General features: G+C 36.1%; 1 protein-coding gene across 1 annotated transcript in view; it reads right to left on the bottom strand.

Moving 5' to 3' along the window:
- LOC131048837 (protein ANTAGONIST OF LIKE HETEROCHROMATIN PROTEIN 1) overlaps positions 1-6,291 on the bottom strand; it is an 87,569-nt gene extending 81,278 nt beyond the window's left edge. Inside the window, exon 1 of the mRNA XM_057982912.2 lies at positions 5,922-6,291. Coding sequence (XP_057838895.1) covers positions 5,922-6,066 — 145 coding nt within the window. The 5' untranslated portion in view covers positions 6,067-6,291. The remainder of the gene's footprint in view (positions 1-5,921) is intronic.
- Between the last annotated feature and the right edge of the window lie 14,353 nt (positions 6,292-20,644).

Genomic DNA, 20,644 nt, shown 5'->3' on the forward strand with positions numbered 1-20,644 from the left:
GAATCTGCTTTCTATACTTTTATGGCTAGGAGAACAACAGATCCAGTACACTCTTCTGCCTGGTATATTGATTCAGGGGCTTCACGGCATTTTACTCATCATCAGAATTGGTTCACGAAATTTGAACCATTCTCAGATTCAGTTATCTTCGAAGGAGGAGAAGAGTACACAGTTGTTGGTAAGGGCACTGTCCCGATTCACTCAGGAGGTAGAAATTTATTTTTTCTTGATGTCTACTATGTTCCAAGCATGGAACATAATCTCCTCTTCGTCAGTCAAATCATGAGGCATTCTCCTCAATCAGATGTTGTCTTCATTTCGTCCACCTGCAGCATTGTTGATAGGGAGACTCGTACTACAATTGCTATGGGTCTTGAGGATCATGGTTTGTATAGACTTGTTGATTCCAACAATTCTCAGGAGCACGCTCTAGCTGCTAGAATTACATCCATCAGAACACTATGGCATCAACGTTATGGGCACTTAAACGTGCATTATCTCTCTCAGTTATGTCAAGAGGGTTTGGTTGCTGGTCTACCTGAGATCCAACCTCAAAATCATGGAGTATGTGGAGCCTGTCAAGTTGGGAAGCAGCATCCGACATCATTCTCGGATGGCGATTCTTGGCGAGCCTCCAAGGTCCTTCAATTGGTTCACGCTAATGTATGTGGGCCAATGAACACTCCATCTGTTACTGGGTCCAAGTACTTTTTATTATTTGTTGATGATTTCAGTTGGAAAATGTAGGTGTATTTTCTCAAGAATAAATTAGATGTGTTCAGTACATTTCAGCAGTTTAAGGCCTTAGTTGAGAAAGAATCCGGTTCTCAAATTGTCACTCTAAGATCAGATAATGGGGGGGGAGTTTTGTTCCAATGACTTCTCTACATTTTGTGCTACACATGGCATTAAGCGCCAACTCACCACACCATACACCCCTCAATAGAATGGTGTTGTTGAATGTAGAAAACGCAATTACTGAAATAGCTCGTTCTATGATAGAGTATAGAAATGTTCCTAAGAAATAATGGGCTGAAGCAGTTTACACTGCAATCTACCTCCTAAATCAATCACCTACACATGCCATTAAGAAGATGACTCCTGAAGAATCCTGGTCAGGACGCAAGCCTAAAGTGGGCCATTTGAAAGTCTTTGGTTCTACTACTCATGTATGGATTCCAGACGCCAAGTTGATTGATGTGGAGACAGATCGTCTCATTTTCAGTCGTGATGTTGTGGTTGATGAGACTATTGGTCCATTTATGCCTTCTACTTTTCCTTGTCCTGCGACTTAGTCTGTGAAGACTTCTGATGTTGGTGTTCGTCTTCCTCTTGGTTCCCATGATGGGAGTGCTTCAGAGCATTCTGACTTTGAAGATGAGGAATCTATCGATCCAGGACCACCTAATTTTTCATAGGATTCACATCTAGATGACTTTGTTCCGGAAACTCCAGCGGATGTTGTTCCTCCAATGCCAGATGTTGGTACTTCTACCCTCAGGCCTAAATGGTGGGCCAAGACAATAGGAGATCTTTGTGATGATGAGCTTCTTGAGGATAGATAAGTTCGCTAAAAGAGAAAGCAGCAGAATACAGTCAACTTTGCACTTATGGCCAACATCCACAGCATCCATGAGGCCCAAACATATTCCGAGGCTAAAGCCATTCCTGAGTGGGAAAAGGCTATGGAGATAGAATACCATAGTCTTTTGAAGAATAACACTCGGGTTCTTTCTAATCTTCCTCCTGGGAAGAAACATATCAGCTGTAAATGGATTTACAAAGTCAAGTATCATGCAGATGGTATCTTGGATAAGTATAAGGCCAGATTGGTTGCTCGAGATTTACACAGCAGCAGGGCATTGACTACAAGGAGACTTTGCTCCTATTGCCAAGATGAGCACATTTGATTACAGCCATCAAACAGATTGCAGCCCTTTTTCTTGTTGTCTACGTGGATGACTTGATCATTACTGGCAATTCAACACATTTGATTACAGCCATCAAACAGGACTTGTGCCAAGCTTTTGACATGACAGATTTGGGGCATCTCCATTATTGCTTAGGTGTTTAAGTCTGGCAGACTGATGACAGTATCTTTATTTCATAGTCCAAGTATGCCCGCAGTTTGCTTGACAAGTTTCAAATGCAAGATTGTAAATCTACTTCCACACCTATGGAGAAAGGGTTGAAGTTATCAACCTAATCTGATTCACCTGCAGTAGATGAAACCAAATTTAGGCAACTAGTAGGCAGCCTCATCTACCTCACTGCCACTAGACCTAACATTAGTTTTGCTGATAGCTACATCTCTCACTTCATGAAGGCCCCAAAAGCTGATCATTGGATTGCAGCAAAGCGAGTGCTGCGATATGTGAAAGGCACTTCAAACTATGGCATTATGTATAGCAGGTGCAACGATCCAAAGCTGATTGGTTATACTAACTCGGATTGGGCAAGATCAGTGGATGACAAAAAATCCACTTCTGGGTACGTATTCAGTTTGGGTATAGGTGTCGTCACTTGGAGCAACAAGAAGCAATAGGTCGTGGCTCTTTCCTCGACCGAAGCCGAATACCGGGGAACAGTCAAGGCCGCATGTGAGGCAGTTTGGCTCCGGAGGATGCTCTCTGACATTCAAATGCCGCAAGCAAGTTCTTCTCCCTTGTATACTAATAATCAAGGGGTGCTCAAACTATCCAAAAATCCAGTCTTCCATGAACGTACCAAGCACGTTGAGCTTCATTGTCACTACATCTGCAAGATGGTAGAAGTTGGATCAGTTCAGTTGCAATATGTTCTGACAGTGGATCAGACTGTGGATATTCTCACCAAGTCTCTAAGCCCAAATAAGTTTGTAAAATTCAAGGGACAACTTGGTGTTTTTGATAGATTGACCATTAAGGGAGGGTGTTAGAATAATATTTCTTTATTTTGTTAATGGTTAATAATGTAATTAGTTAGTTGGCATATTAGATGTCTACAGTAGCGGGTAGTTAGAAGTAGTTGGTTTCATTAATATCTACAGTGCTTTGTAATTCCTATAAATGTAATCTTTTCTCAATTAATAAATTGTATTTTACCAGTGAATCTCTATTTTTCACATGTAGATCAAATACTCATGTATACAACCTTCTTACACTGCACCTAGAGTGATCATCAATCGACTCTCGAAATATGTTAGAAAAAGTCTCAAGCCACGGCATAATCATCATTGTAGTCAGTATGAGAGATTTTTTTTTTTGAGAATGTGTCATCTGGCTCATGTAGGGTTTCTCACTATAAATTTGCTTGTTCTTTACTGGATTTCATAGGAATACAATATAGGTCCAATCTATTTTAAAGCAAGATCACTAGGAGATAGGGGTACTTGGAGACTTTGGAGACTGGTACTAGTACCAGTACGGCTAATTTTCAAAAATAGGAGACGGGGGTACTTGGAGACGCCAATTTTTTTTAATATAATTTAATAATTTCCAAAAAACATCATGACATAGAATTTTGACATGACATGTATGCAAAATGTGGAAGCATTCACAATGCATGTGAACTGGTCTCATTGAATGCCATGCTTGTAGGGTTTAAATTTTGAAAACAGACGTAAACAAATGATTGCCATGATTTGTAAACCCAGCATTGGGCAACTTTCGTAGTCTTTTGGGAGCATTGCACTCTTCTAGGGAGGCTTCAATGCTTCCAACAGTGGATAAATGATGAAAACCAATGTTTTTGTTTTGTTTTTAACCCTTTAACTTGCATTTTCCTAGAGGAGACGTGCAGGAGACGGCCAAAAACCTAGTGGGAGACGGAGAGACAGCAGGAGACACGGAAGTGAGGCCTCCAGCCCAAAACAAAGTCTCTAGGTGCACAAAAAGAATCTGAGACGCGTCTCCCGATTACAGAGCTTTAAAGGTATCACTATACTTGTTGGTGCATGTTGGAGTCCTATACTAAATTAATTGCTTCTTACTTTGCGAACCTAACTACCATAGATAACTTTCTACGAGTACTCATAAACATATTAATTCAAAACCATGGCAGACTATGAAAAGAAATATGCATCCATCAAGCAGTAGACCACATTCTAACGGACATGAAAAATAAATGGTAAATATAAAAGAAGATATAAATGCAACCAATTGATTTGCTCAGTCAAACTCATCAACTACACATCTTAGTAATGTCCGTCACTAATGTGTTACTACTACAAAACGGAGATGAGATAAATTCAAGTCAAACATTTTTTCTTCTAAACATGTGGAGTGCCAATTCTATTCTTATATAGCAGTCACAATAACCATCCACAAGTATTTAGAATGATGAACAATGGATACAGCTCAAACTAACATTCTCATTTTATAGAATAATTAAATTGAGTTGCTTGAATTTTCCTGGTCCAAGATTAGCTATCTCTTTCAGCTAAAATTGTGCGTACTGATGGAGAAATCTGCTGGAAAGTCTAGCAGGATTGATAAGCAATCCATAGTGGCCATGCTTAAAGAGCTCTATGCATCCTTTTCCTATGATTTAAGGGCAAAAATAATAGATTTTGGATAGATGGTACTCTATGTTGCTTTCTTCTCTGAATGCTATGCCAATAATCATAAAATAGGTTTCCAGGTTCTCACTTTCTGATTCATATTTAAATTTGTGAGCCAATAAGCACATCCAGTTGTATTCTGGCTGTTTTCTACCACTACAAATTACAGGAATAACTATATGTCATACCATGAGCTACAATTTCCTCACATTAATCCATAGCTGAGAAATCACAATAACAAACATTCAGAAACCTCAAAATCAGACAGAGAAGTTCCTGCTCCCAATTTCAGGAGAGTGAGATTGTGTTAGCATCCATGATGCTTCGTGTCATAGACTCATAGGCAAGCAAATTCCACTTTTGGAATTTGACAACTTTGCATATAAGGGTATAACTTATTGTTTATGGCCATTCAAAGCTTTAAATTACAAACATTCTATCCTTTTTAAGTCTCTCTTTAAACCTGCACCCTAATAATAATCACAGATAAGCACATAAGTACTATTGTGCCCAGCATGGCTTTATTATCAAATCACATTGATGCACATATCCACTTTCTGGTTACTGTCAACTGCTATATTTTGTGAGACTCGTGAAGAAGGATTGTCATAGCCACCAACAGGAAATTCTTCTTTTCCCTGCATGGCTATGGGGTTTATCATTCAAATGCTACTTACTCCATTATTTAACAGTCTACAACTCACAATTTCAAATTCTGTTAAGCATTGCGCTCATGTGTATAAGTTGTCTCTAATGTTTAAAGCTGTCAACGCACAGTTTGCGAAAATCTGATTCCAAACCACTGAGCAAACCTGGAAAATTATTGTTCTATAACTGATTTTGACTTGGAGATGGTGAGGCTCGGGGCTCAAAACTGTGTCGTTGTGTGACACACAAGCTAGCAACCATGGACTGTCAACAAACGAAGAGGCATTACCCATAAAACAGGCAAGGGGTAAAGAAAAGCATCTTAATACTCAGAGCTGTGACAGTTTCAAGTCAAAGTAGGAAGCTGGAGCAGTCAAAACCATGTAACATTCATGATTCCTACATGACATTTTCTAGGAAAAATTTCTTGTAATAGAGATAAAGTGAGACTGATCTCAATACACCCCGCTCAAAAACAAAAATTGAACTTATAGTATCAAAGTCAAATACAACTCTGGGTTCTTGCAGAAATAGATTTAGCATTAATTAAACTGTATGCAGATCAGTCAAATACCAGCTGGAATCAACCTCACAACCCCATGACCAAATAGAGATAGAAGCTACACAAAACTTTTCAAAGATTTAATGTCTAACAGAAGGGTGAGAAATGTCATGAACACGGGTTTAGTGTTCCCCACTGAAACCACAAGTCTCAATATGTAAATGAATGTACCTGAAGTGGAAGTTCTGCGTAAGAAATCATGCCACCAATCTGATTCGTCATTTTGTTGTCTATCTGAAAAGGCCTCTGCATACCCATCTGCTTCCTTCTGCTTCTCCCTTTTCCTTTTCTTAGCGAGTCCCTTGTTTGGAGCCATGACATGACATAGACACAGTAAATAGATATCGCTCCTCTTGTAACAACAGGTAAACGAAAGCACATATGATCAACTATATTAGTATTTATATTAGTTTGTAAAGCGAGGAATCGTTGACGACAAGGCTGAAACGATGGATACATTAAGCAAGATGAGTTCCATGAATGCTGGACAAAAATGTACATGTGAATGGAATTATGGAACCCATTGGCTGAAGGGGACAAAGCACAGTCTAATGGGTTGTTTTTATTTTTTGAAAGCTATTAAAGGAAATGCATTAAGGTTTGATTCAATATATTAAGCGAATAAATTTGATGAACTTATGTCCATGTTTACATTATTTTATTTTATTTTTATTTGCCTTAAATACAATCATTTTTTTAAAAAGGGCAAAATTTCAGAGGAGGGTGGTTGTATGTATGTTAAGTTGATTACACATATTTTAGATTGAAGGATATTGTATTGCAAAATCGTTTGTTAATAAAAAGTAAAAACGTTTAATTTGAAGTGTTTGTAACATTTAAATGGATGATTTTTTTTTAAATTAATATATTATTTTTTGTAATTTTATATTATTTTATCTTCACTTCCACCTCACAAGTATAATAATAGATTACAAATGATATTATTAATAATGAGTGATTGAAAGAGTTTTTCTTAACATATGAGAATAAATATAAAATAAAATAATAATAATAATAATATAGTCTTAAGGGGTGACCCATGTAGTACATTGGTTTAAACGCTTGGTGAAACCGTCACCAAGGATAATATAGTCTTAATAGATTTTTTTCTTTGGTCAATAGTTTAATAGAAATATGATAATATAAAAAAAAATTAAGTGGAATAATTAACAAATATGATATCTTTGGCTACTTTACCTATATTCCTCTAAAAATAGGTACGCTGGTTTCTAAAAATGCACAGCTTTTTCAATTAATTAATTAATTTTTTATTTATAATTTTAAAAAAAAACAATACAAAAAAAAAATGTAGCATAATTTTACTATCATTTTGTTTATGATAATATTTTTTGTTTTCATACTTATTTTCGCTTGGTGGTTAAACATATATAAAGGTTTTTTCTTAATTGTGTTTCTGGAGGAAAGATTTTTGTAAAATATAAACAAAATATTTTATTTATATTTCATATATCTATTTGTGTTTAGGGAGGAATTTTTTTTGTATAATATAAACAAAATATTTTATTTATATTTCATATATCTATATTTATATTTGGTGAGCAATATCATGATGGGCCAAACACTGCTAATAGGGTTTTAAAAAAGGCTCATTAAGGGCATCTTCCAAACCTAGTCATGGGAGTGGATCTACATTATTGTCTTGAGAAAATGAAAATAAACCTAAGCTTAAATCCAACAATGCCAAAATAAAAAATGTGCACTTCACAAGACAAGAACATTTGAGATTTCACAAAAAACATGAGTGAAAGACTAATGCTAATCTAAGCCAGCTCATTATATGTCTTGCTTGCCTAATTTATTGTATACCTGTATGATCTACCTATCTTTTCCTTGATAGGATGTATCATTCCTATAGCAGGCCTTATCTATCTATCTTTGCCTTGACATGTGTATCTTTCCTATATCAGATGCTACATATCTGTATCAATCTTACCCTTTTGGTAAGAGACATTTTGGCTATTTGGCTTATTTCACCTTTTGATCTTTTGCTTGTTGATTTATCATTCAAATCTATTTGCATTTATCATTTTATCTTGATCTTTGATCTTTATATCTTTTGATCAACTTGCATTTATCATCTTTTCTAGATCTTTAATCTTAATCAGATTTGATCCTTGATCTTTATCATAATCTTTAATCCTTGATTTTAATCTTAATATTTGATATTTGATCTTTTTATCTTAATCCTTCATCTTTGATCTTTTATTTTCACCTATTCTAAGGAAGCTTGATGAAGCATTGCTCTTTATATCATAATGGAGAATGAGTAATGGGACATGATCCTTGTTTATGTGTGCATCTTGTTGATACTTTATTTTCACCTATTCCAAGGAAGCTCACAAAATCCTTGATATTGATATCATGGTGGAGAGTGAGGAATGGGTTGTGATGATTTCTTTCTCATTTTATCTTTCATCTATATTTGACCTTTGATCTTATTCATTGTTTCCTTGTGTATGGTCTACTCCATAAAATGCTCGATCCTTTGGCATATCCTATTCATCCTATACATTGCCTTTTCATCCATTTCATTATTTATTTGTGTGATTCGCTCTACAGTTGATCAATGGGCTAACTTCCATCCTTGCATATACCTACATGTGTGTTAGTCTGGCATATAGATTAGTATCATATCATTGAACCATAACATTGCCTAAACGTCAAATTTACCAACATCATTTGCATAACTCTCTCCATTGGGAGGTGTGGTAATTTCCTTGGTGATGTTGATAGTCATTGTGATGGCCCTTGCCCATGTCTATCATTTAGCTCTACTTTCATCCATCAAACCTAGGTTGTCAGCCATCTTTCCACCCAAAAGACCAAGTGGTGTAATTTTTCATTACACCCCACTAGCCCCCTTTCCTAGCCAATTGTGTCATTCCATTAGCTAATTGTAATTTTTTGTCTACCCTTGTGAATAGATATTTTATCGAGGTCATCTCATTCTTCCATCTCTAAATGCCTTCATCACATGTCTAGGATCTTCTAATATCATTTGTAATATGTATTTAAACCAAGTTTGCATACTTCCCTTGACATAATACAACACCCTACCAAGGAACCATAGAGGATATGAGAAAAAGACACATAAATTACATGGAATTTTTTTTGAATTACTTAAGTGTACACATACATATCTAAAACAAGTATTAAGATCAAACCTCAAGATTAGGCCACCTATTGTTAATCAACAATGCATATGCAGACGTATAAACACTTGAAAATTCAACCAAATAAGGGGAAAGGTTTCCAAAAACCTAAGAAAATGTCATGGAAGAGTTTATGGTAACTCAAGACCATTCATGTAGTTGCAAGTCTTGAATTTGACAAATAGGACCAACTACTAGGTCCTAGGTGTCACTAATGAGCTTTGACAAAACCCTACTCACGAACATCTAGTCTTGACACCATCCAAAATCACTAAAAACCTACTCAAGTCACCTTTTATGGTTCCCTTACATTTCTACCTTCACAACACATCCAAAACTAGGTCTAACAGACACCTCTAGCTCCCGAAAACACCTTCGGACTGAATGGCCACACCTAGGCTCTTGCCCTAGGAATAGACATCCCAAAATGATACTTGATCATTTTTAGGACACATGTATAGTGCACTAGTTTCCTTGACTCACACATTTTTCCTTGACCCAAGCATCCTCCATACAGGTGAACTAGCATTGGTGTCCTCTTAGACACGCATCTATCCCAACCGGTGATCTTCTAAATTAGAGAGTTTTGATTTCCCAAACACCCTGGTGAAGTCAAAATATCCTCACAACATTATAATTAAGAAATTTGGGCAAAAATGTGTGAAAAGGGGACAAGAATTGTGCCACTAAGTCACCTGGTGACACCTACAAGACAAGTTAGGAATTAGGTGAACTCAAAACATACTCATTCAACCCAAAACTTCCCAAAATTGACTCCATGACACTCAGGGATGTATTGATCAACTAGAAACCAAGTTGAGACACCTTGGGACACCCTAAGGGTTGTCCCGATTGAGCCCAAAATGACTCTGATTCACTTAAAACTACACTAAACTAGTCAAGAACTCATGACCATAATAAGAGATGACTAAATCAACCTCTGAGACTATACAAATTTCCTCAATGTTCATTTTAGAGAACCAATAAAAGTGTTCCTACAACATATACATAATGCATTAAGAATTTGATGAACATACAAGGTAATAGATTGTGCCTGATTCCAATACCAGAGCACACAAAGATACAATAATCCATATCAATAAGATAAAATTACATCCAAATCCCCTCGAAGTGTTCATTACATACATAATTAGTGATTAAAATACTTTTTTTAAATATATAATGATTATAATCTTACAAGAAAGAGAGAATGTGAAGGATCGTGTGTTGAGGAAGGTGGAAGAACTCTCCAGTCCAATCCTGATCCAAGTTCATTGGTCCCCAATGGTGGTTTACAATGCCACTCAACCATGTGGTACCCTTAGTTGCACCCCAACATGCTCATGGATATAGTCATATAAGCATACAAGAGGGAGTGATTTAGTCTTACACATATGCAACACTCAATATGGAGCACACATTCAACATGAGAAAATCAACCAAAGCAAGAACCACAATGCAACATAAAGTTAAGAAATATTGTCAACAATGAATCACCATCATCATAGAGAAACAATCACATAATAAGGGTGCCCAAGCAATAATAGAAACATCAAAGAGAGAGGAAGCATCCTCAATTGACAATAATAAGGACAAGGAGACGTCATCAAGAGCAACACCAAATTTTCCATCGAATATGATTCACCATGCAATAACCAAAATTCTCATCAACAATAAATCCATTGGGTGCTACTCAAACTTCCAGGACCTATATACTAGAGTGCTAGTGTAGGGAGTGTCATCGTTTGTGCTTGTAAGGATGCACCACATGGAACCAAGCATTTTCTCATATGGATGAGAATAAAAAGCATGCAAGTCCCAGCACTGCATGTGCAAGCATACCACTTTGGGTAAGAACCAATGCCTATACATGTGTAGGTATGCCTTCTCGATACATCCTTGGCCTCAACCTAGCACTCAATGAATGTTTGGGGCACCAATTATCTTAGTTAATGTTTAATCCCACCCCATTTTTTACTTAAGTTTCCACTTGATTGAGAGGCTCCCCAAACATGATTGCCAACATGCCACTTATGGGCCAGTAGTGTAGGGAGTTTCATCATTTGTGCTTGTGAGGATGCACCACATGAAACCAAGCATTCTATCATATGGATGAGAAATACAAACATGCAAGTCCTAGTGCTACATGTGCAAGCATACCACTCTAGGTAAGAACCGGTGCCTACATGTGTGGGTATGCCTTCTCAATACATCCTTGGCCTCAACCTAGCACTCAAGGAATGTTTTGGGAACCAATTATCTTAGTTAATGTTTAATCCCACTCCAATTTTTACTTAAGTTTCCACTTGATTAAGAGAATCCCCAAACATGATTTCCAACATGTCACTTATGGGCTAGGTACATGAGTGGGAGCCACTTCCTAGACCCACTCGAATACCTTGACCTAAGATCATCCCATTCAATTAATACACCAAACATAAGAAACACCTCCAAGACCCAGCATTGCATACTAAACAACATCTTTATCCTTCATGGGATTGAGAGTAAAGAAAGTTTGAAGCTTTAGTTACCAAGCTCTTTGTGAAATTTTATTACTCGGGTCAAAGGTTGGAGTTGATAGTTTATTAAATTTGATTTTTAGCTCTTTCTCACTTGAATATTTTTCTCACTTATAGCCCTTTCTTGGCAGCCAAGTATTCATAAGTTCCACATATTCTTTGAATAGAACTAAATTTTTGAATTCTTCATCTTGACTATTATAGGTGACTCTAATTAGATCCAAAATTCCTATAGTTTCTTCCAAAGGATTGGAAAGTTGAGTTAATGTGGTTACTTCATCTGCATATAGGAAAATATTTTGTGATGGTTTATGAGAGGTCTACTTTGAATCCTTAGAATCCTCTGAAGCATTTCCTTTCTCTTATGTAGACATTAGTCCTTGAAGTTTCTCTATTAGAAGCTTCATGACCTCTCTAGTTTCCACAAAACTTTCTACAATATTCCTTTGATTTTCTTAGATATCAAGTTGATTATTTTTGCTTAATTGTTCACTATCATTTTTTTTTCTATTCCTTTGTATTTCTTCTTCACTTTCTTCCGAAGATGAACTTCATACAAATTTCTTCTTCTTCTCACACTGCATATACCTTTTTTCCCTCTCACTGAGTTGCATATAAGTAATGAGTCCCTTAAGATGGCAAGATCACAACTTTAATACCACAATAATATCCCTTGTAATATGTATTTGAACCAATTTTTCAATCTTACCTTAAAATAAATTGATTTAATAACAATTTTGTTAAAGTAGTGCAACTGTAGTTAGAGGGTGTAGCATTGTAATTTGTACACCCTTAATTAGGGTTGCACAATTTCATGCTTAGGTTAGCACCCACCTTAGTGTGTTGCATTTTGAATTTTCAAGATTCTTTCAAGAATTTAATTATTAACTTAATTAAATCTAAATTCCTCTCTTATCATTCCACACATTATAAAATTGGGCCCTTAACCCTAAGTGCGCTCCTTTTAATTTTATCTTATCTTCTTTAATCAGTTAATTAATTAAATCTTGATAAGGTCCTATTTTGACATTCAAGGCCCAATTTCACATATCTAGACACCTTGGATTGTCAGACCAAGCTAGGATTAACTTTGTAATCACGATACATTGCATCCCTAAAAATTTGGAAAAAAGTCGGTCGAACCATGGTGCGACACCATGGTCCTAACTTTTTCTCCACGAATTTCGGGATCATGTTTTTGTGGTATCATAATGTTTAAGTCTTGCTTTATGTGAAAATATATCAATTCTAGGTTGTCCTATCATCAAAAATAAAGTCAGGGTTTCATATATTTAACCTTTCATTTCCTCATTTGAAGGATCCAACAACTCTAGCAATTGAAGGAGCCTCTTGTGAAGTGAAAGTGCAGGTTTATGTGAAGTCTAAAATTAGATAATCAAGCATTCAATTTGTCGTGCCTATGAAGTGTGTACCTGTTATACCTACAGCTGCAACACAAAACACTCAATAAATCATTACAAGCAATGGTTAGAAAATTAATCAACGAAAGATAAAACCATAGCTAATCAATCTAATGCCTCCTAGTAAATGTGAGTATGAATTTTGCTCTCAGATCTGGTTATGCAAATTCCAGTGACTTGACTACACTTAAATGGATGATTTAAATAATGAAGATGCATAAGCTAGATGAGATAATGATTTAAGCTATATGATTCTATGATATTGCTATGAAATAAGCTAAAATTGAACATGATAACATTGCTAAAATGATAAACTAGAAGCTAAATGCCTATAGTAACAATGCATGAATGCAAATGAGATGAGATCAATCGGGGGCCCTTTAAACTCCAAAATGGGGTCTATTTATAGGATTTCCCAAGGCTAGGGGTGAGGTGGCAGGAATCAATGGTCAAGATTAAGTTTGAAGATATCAATGGTTAAATTGGAGGAGGTTGGCAAATAGGTTGGATTAAAGGGGACAATGTCATCTCCATGGTGACAAGTGTCAAGAAGCTTCTAGAAGAGGTTGGATGAAAGGGAACACTTAGTGACAAGTGTCACAAAGCTTTGCTCATGAGAGGGCAAAGTGTTCAAGAAAAGGGAACATGGTGGTTAGGATGTCCAAGCTAGGATGGAGTTAATTAAACTCAGGGTTAGATTGAATGAGTTAGGTTTAGAAGGGGTTAGGTTAGGTGGTTAAGAGTTAGGAGAATTTGAATTTAAAAATTCAAATAATAGGAAAAGGCTAATTAATCTCAAGAACTTATTATTGACTTGTTTTAATTACTTAGGAGATTTAGAAGAAATGAATTTGATGGGGGGAATTAATTAATTTGAATTAATTAATCAAAGGGGATTATTGAAATGAACCTATTAAATAAATCCTTAGATTTATTAATAAGTAGATGAAAGGGTGATTTTAATAAAATTGCTAATGAATTCAATTAAATTAGAGAGGAGGATTAATTAAATAATTGCTTATTTAATTAATTATCTTTAGACCATTTTTAGGTGTATAAATTTTGCCCCTCTTTGAAGCGAGGTGTGATGACGTGTTGATTCAAAGAATAATCTCATTTTTTATGGCATTGGTTCGATAGGATGCCCCGGCTCTTGATTGATAGATTGCAGTATGATGATGCCCCCTCGGGAGATTAATTGAGATTTGCGAGATTGATGTCTCGATTTAGAATTTATTTTATTTTTGCAGTGTTGATTGATGAAAATGCGAGTTCTTTGATCTCGATGATACAATTCCGATTGATTGATAAAGCTTGATTTGATATGATAAGATTGATTGATATTTAGTCTAGTTTCAGAAAGGATACATCCTGTATAAGACAAAGTTGATCAGAGCATCTGGTTTCAGGAAGGATGCATCTTGTATAAGACTAGATCAGAACGTCTGGTTTCGGGAAAGATACATCATGTATAAGACTAGATCCGAATGTCTGGTTTCAGGAAGGATACATCCTATATAAGACATAATCAGATAGATCAGATGTAATCGATTGATAGAATTGATAAGATTGATTAGATAAAGAACTGACAGATTCATTGATATCAGTTGCAGGACCAATTAGATATGCTGATGGTAGTTCTGTTGAAGGGATAACATAAGATTTGGGCTGGGTTGACAACATCATGAGAGAGATGAGTCATCAGTCTGATTGTGTATACACCTTTGATGATGCTTCGTTGATTTCTGTGATATATTTAGCCTTGGATAAGATGAGCTTGTAGGATCTCATGCAAGAATGAAATGCAAGCTAAATGCAATAAAATGCAAACTATGACCAGACCAGTCACTGGATTATTGCTTTTTGTCATCATTGAGATTTTTGAAATGTGGGAAGTGAGTGCAAACATCGATGGTATAATTAAACCATGATGACTTGAGCATTACTTTCCTAGATTTTGATATACCAAGTTAACACAAGCATCAAGGTATAATTGAACCAAGATGACCTGAGTATTGTTTGCATAAAACAGACAGTATTAATCATTTCAATACACAAATTGGAAATATCTTCAATGATACTCTGATGATCATGTCCTGAGACAAATTTGCACATATTAATGATTAATTTTCAGACAATAGACAAGAAAAATATTATGTTCCTTCCTTGTTCCTCTAGTCAAAGACATCCTGGAGTCACTCAGAAACCATGATAGCAAAAATCAATATAGAAAAGTTGAACAATCATGTTAAAATCATTATCCAAAAGATATCATCCATGCGTTTAGACTGACTTTGTGATAGTTTGATGGCTGATAATTTGATCTCGTGTTCAATATTGAATGTCTTAGTTTTCACTTGATAAGAGTTGTGTAACTGTTTGTTCTACCTATTTGATTAAGCTCAAAATTGATCAAAAGTTTTGCCCCCAGCTAAGTGCAGGATTTTGCCCCAAGCCTAGAAACAAATTCATTATGACATACCCAATGATCCAAACCATGGTGAGAGAGCAACCATGATGTTTGTGTATGTACAAATGCTTATGAGGGATATGGATAACACTAATGGAAAATGAATGCAAGCAAAAAGATGCATGAACTAATAGATGGAAGAGTTAGCTGACAGATAGCGCCTGTTTTCCAGGTTTTCACCATCTGTTTTTATTGCACTTTTTCTCATATTTGATTTTTTTTGGATTTTTTGCTTTTTCACTGTTTTTGATTTTTTTGCTTTTTCACTATTTTTGGATTTTTTCTGCTTTTTCAGACAAAAAACTTCTGCATGCTATTGATAGGTTCCTCTAGCTAATCCCCATCCTGTGTTGATAGTTGATATGCTCCTAATCTGAATACTATTGTGATCATAAATGGACCTAACCAATCTGGTTCAAACTTTCCTTTCTTTTCTCGATCTGCCTGATTGTGTGGATTTTCTTTTAGTACTAGTCCCCCTACTTGAAAAATTCATGGTTTTACCTTGTGATTATAGCTCCGACACATTCTTTGCTGATATACCTTTAGATGATCAAATGCATTTTATCTTCATTCATGGATCAGTTCTAACTCTTGTAATATAGATACTCGTTATTCTTCATCTGGGATGAGACCTTTTAATGATACTCGTAGAGAAGGTATCTCTACTTCTATTGGCAATATGGCTTCTGATCCATATACAAGAGAGAAAGGTGTGGCACCTGTTGGTGTGCGAATACTAGTACGGTAGTCCCATAAAGCAGGGTTTAATTGGATATGTCGATCTTTTCCAACATCATTCACTGTCTTTTTGAGGATTTTCAGAATAGTTTTGTTTGATGCTTCTGCTTGCCCATTCCTCTATGGATAATAGGGTGTGGAGAATCTATGCTAGATCTTAAACTTTTCACATAGCTCTTGTACATCCTGATTTTTGAATGGTCGCTCATTATCAGTGATAATGGTCATTGGTATTCCATAGCGACATATGATATAATTCAAGATAAATGCAGTAATTTGTTTTCTTGTGATGTTGATGAGAGGTACAGCCTCAATCCATTTTGTGAAATATTTTGTAGCTACAAGGATGAATTTGTGACCATTAGATGAAGAAGGATTTATTTTTCCTACTAGATCAAGACCCCATTGCAAAAAGGCCAAGATGTTGCCAAAGCATGAAGTTCTTGTGCTGGTGCATGAATCAAATTCCCATGGATCTGACATTGTTTGCATGTTCTATCTATCTGAAAAGAATCTCATTCCATAGTCGGCCAATAATAGCCCAATCGTATGAGTTTTTTCAAAAGGGTAAGACCACTTGAATGAGTGCCACAAATGCCATTATGGACCTCATGTAAGGCCTTCTCAGATTCTTCTTGTTTGAGACATCTTATAAGAGTATCATCTAGACCTTGTTTAAACAGGGTATCTGCGACAAGAGTAATATGGGAGGATTGGCGAATAAAGTTTCTCTTTTGGTTCTTTGATAAGTCGGGAGGTAAGATGTTATCTTTCAGGTATGTGTAAGTTTGTCCATAGTGGGAGGAAGTATGCCCCACAAGTTGACAGATGGTTTGGGAATCATGACAATTATAGACAGGGTAAAACAACTCCTCCACTAGGAGTTCATAACGTTGTTGATTTTCCTGTGTCTGAAGGAGAGAAGCAAGTGTAGCAATGGCGTCTGTTGCTTTGTTGTCATTTCTTGGGATCTGTTCAAAATTTATTTCTACAAAGTATTTCTTGATATCATCAACCATCTTTTTATAAGGCATTAACTTTTCGTCCTTTGTTTGATAGTCATCATTAATTTGATTGATGATGAGCTGGGAGTCTCCAAAGACTCGAAGTTGTGTAATGTTCCATTCTATGGCCATTTTGATACCTGTAACCAAAGCTTCATATTTTGTTCTATTGTTGGTGCATGGAAAGCTTAATTTGCATGTTTTTGGGATTGTATGACCTTGTGGTGTGATGAATAGAATACCTACTCCTGATCCATGTTGTGTATATGAACCATCAAAGTATAATTGCCATGTTTTTGTTGTGACTATTAGGATATCAGCATCAGGAAACTCAATCTGTAAAGGATGATCATCTTGAAGTGGTGCCTCTGTTAGTTGATTTGCAATAACTTGTCCTTTGATATCTTTTCTGTCAATATACTCAATATCAAACTCACTCAAAATCATGATCCATTTTGCTAGTCATCCTGTTAATGTTGCTTTGCTGAGTAAATATTTCAGAGGATCGATTTTAGCAATTAACTTGATGGAGTGAGATAGTAGATAGTGTCATAATTTTTGAGAAGCAAAAACTACTGCCAAGAATGCTTTTTCTGTGGTGAATAGTTGATCTCGTATCCCACTAGTGTTCCGCTAATGTAGTAGATAGCCCATTCTTTTCCTTCATTGTCTTGTTGTGCGAGCAAAACTCCTAATGATGCTTCAGTAGTTGATACATAGAGTAATAATGGTTTTCCTGGAATTGGTGACATTAGAATGGGTGGTTGCATGAGATATGCTTTGATCTTGTTGAATGCATCCTCACATTGATGGTCCCATTTTAAATTAACATGTTTGTGCAATAGATGTGTAAATGGTTGACATTTATCTATTTTTTGAGTCACAAATCTTCTGATTGACTGGAGTCTTCCTTGTAGTGATCTTAGTTGACTAATATTCTTGGGAGATGCCATTTTCATGATTGCTTTAACCTTAGCCGGATCTACTTCGATACCTCTAGCTGAAACAATGTATCCCAATAGCTTTCCTGAAGTTATACCAAAAGCACATTTCTTAGGGTTTAGCTGTAGCTTGTATTGTTCTAACCTGTCAAAGATTTTTTCCAGTATCTCTCTATGTTCTTCTCTGTTGTATGATTTAGCCAAGATGTCATCCACATAGTCTTCCATGAATGTATGCATCATGTCATGAAATATAGTTGTCATAGCTCTTTGATATGTAGCACCGGCATTCTTTAGTCCAAAAGGCATGATGTTCCAGCAGAAAGTGCCCCATGGACATGTGAAAGCTGTCTTTTCTTGATCTTCGGGTGCTATTTTGATCTTATTGTATCTGAAGAAACCATCCATTAAAGAAAACATGGAGTGTCCAGTAGTTAAATGTACAATGATGTCGATGTTAGGCAAAGGAAAGTCATCCTTTGGGCATGCGTTATTAAGATCTCTAAAGTCTGTGCATATTATGATGCTTTTATCTGGTTTTGAAATAGGAATGATGTTGGATACCCATTGAGGATAAGCTACTGGTCTGATGAATCCAACATCCAATAATTTCTTTAGTTCTACTTTGACTAGGAGAGCAATATGCGGATGCAATTTTCTTAACTTTTGTTTGACTAGTTTGGCTCCTGGACTAACATTCAAGTGATGCATAATAAGCTCTGGATCTAACCCTAGCATGTCTGCATATGACTAGGTAAAATTGATTTGTCGTAATTTGAAGAACTCTATATATTGTTGCATTTCTTGCTCGGACAAATAAGTTGTTGGATGAAGAATCTTTGGTTGCTCTATTGTGCCAATGTTAACTGCCTCTGTTGGTTCGATCAAAATGGATGACCTTTCTTGATAGTGCTCAGGTAAAGTGTCAAATCTCCCATCTTCCAGCATCTCGAGGAGGTTTTCACCGTTAGATACATCCTTTATTTTTACTTTTTCTCGATCTAATGTTGCCAATAAATGGTTTTCAACATTAGACCTGATATTGTTCTCTTTGTTTTCACTTTTGTGACTAGGAGATTTGGCACCCACTTGACTGGAAGATGCGTTGCTGAGATTCCTGGTGAAAGCTGTTATGGGTTCAATTGTGTTAAGATATACAGAAATGGCATGGTAATTTGGAAAAGTATTAATGGCAATTTGTCCTTCATTTTCCCAATCAAGAAGTTCAGGGTAGAGTAGAGGTAAGGGATCTTCAGGTTGGTATGTTTCGAGGATATCAAGGGTCATGATAGATGTATCAAAGTTTTCAATATGTATATCGATGTCTAGGATGGTACTCTCATTAGAATGACCTCGCATAAGAAGTTCTTGATCGTCCTCGGTTAAGTCCAAGTTAGCCGAATGTGATGCTAATTCAAGTGAACTAGTTCCTAACGTTTGTCCTGCATACGTGTGAACTACATCGACTCCTACATATTTTTCAAAGTAATTTTCTTCACTTGATTCTTCAGAGTGATAGGAATCCCATTCCCACTCATTAGAATCTGTATCACTTGCAGCCTACAATCTACAGATTTGGTCATATAGCATTTCTTCTAATTTTCTGGCTATGTTTTTCCTTCTTTCATATTCAACTTCTTCAGGACTGAGATTGAGTTCTGTCAATCTTGCTATGAGCTCTCCTTGATTAGTATTAGGTTCATATTTGTTTTGATTGAGATTTAATGTTGCTTGAGAGATATCATTGATTTGTTTCTCTTGTTGATTTGAGGATTGCTTCTTTTGCCATTTCGTGTTTGCTTGTGTTTGTTGCTTAGCTGATTTTTCTTCCCTTTCAATTGCCACTTGTTCTTGTTTGTTTTCATATTCCTCTTGTTGTTGACTAAAAGATGTGGCTTCCGGTAGAGTGACTTGTCCATACCCTAAGCCTGTTTTCTCTGTAGTCTGCTGAGTATGAGTCTGAATAGGTTCTGAGATACCTTCTTTTCTTTTTCCTATAGGTCCTGTTCCAGTGTATCCCATCCTTTGAATAATGTTGAATCATTTTCCATATTTTTATGTAGGTATTATGATATTGTTGACCTTTTGTTGAACTTATTCATCTTTGTATAGCCACTGTAGCACATCTTTGTCTTATGTCTCCTCTGATAAGGTTCTAGCACTAATGAATGCTCCATCAAATATCGGAAGATGTTTCACAATTGGTTGTTGTTTAGAGTTTGATGGTTTTCCAAAGGATTTAGGAGAGAGTGGTAATTGTGATATTGAGTATTCTCTGTTCCCTTGATCTCTTAGCTGCATTTGTTTTTCCATACTTGATAGAATAAATGCAAATGATTTTTCCTTGGATTGTGTGTTCGAAGATGTTGCTTCCCTATTATGAGGAATAATGACTTCTTGAGCCATTTTTAGATTGTTGCAGTATTGAAATGGATTTGCATCTGCAGAGATTGTGATTTCTTGTCCATTGTAGGGAAATTTGACACACTGATGATATGTTGATGGGACATCTTGCAAGTCATGTATCCATGGTCTCCCCAGGAGCACATTATATGATAGGTCCAAGTCTAGAACTTGGCATGTTGTGTCTTTTTGTAGAGGTCCTACTCTAATGGGTAGTATCAC

Source organism: Cryptomeria japonica, chromosome 1 (assembly GCF_030272615.1).
Source record: "Cryptomeria japonica chromosome 1, Sugi_1.0, whole genome shotgun sequence".
Classification (NCBI taxonomy): Eukaryota; Viridiplantae; Streptophyta; class Pinopsida; order Cupressales; family Cupressaceae; genus Cryptomeria; species Cryptomeria japonica.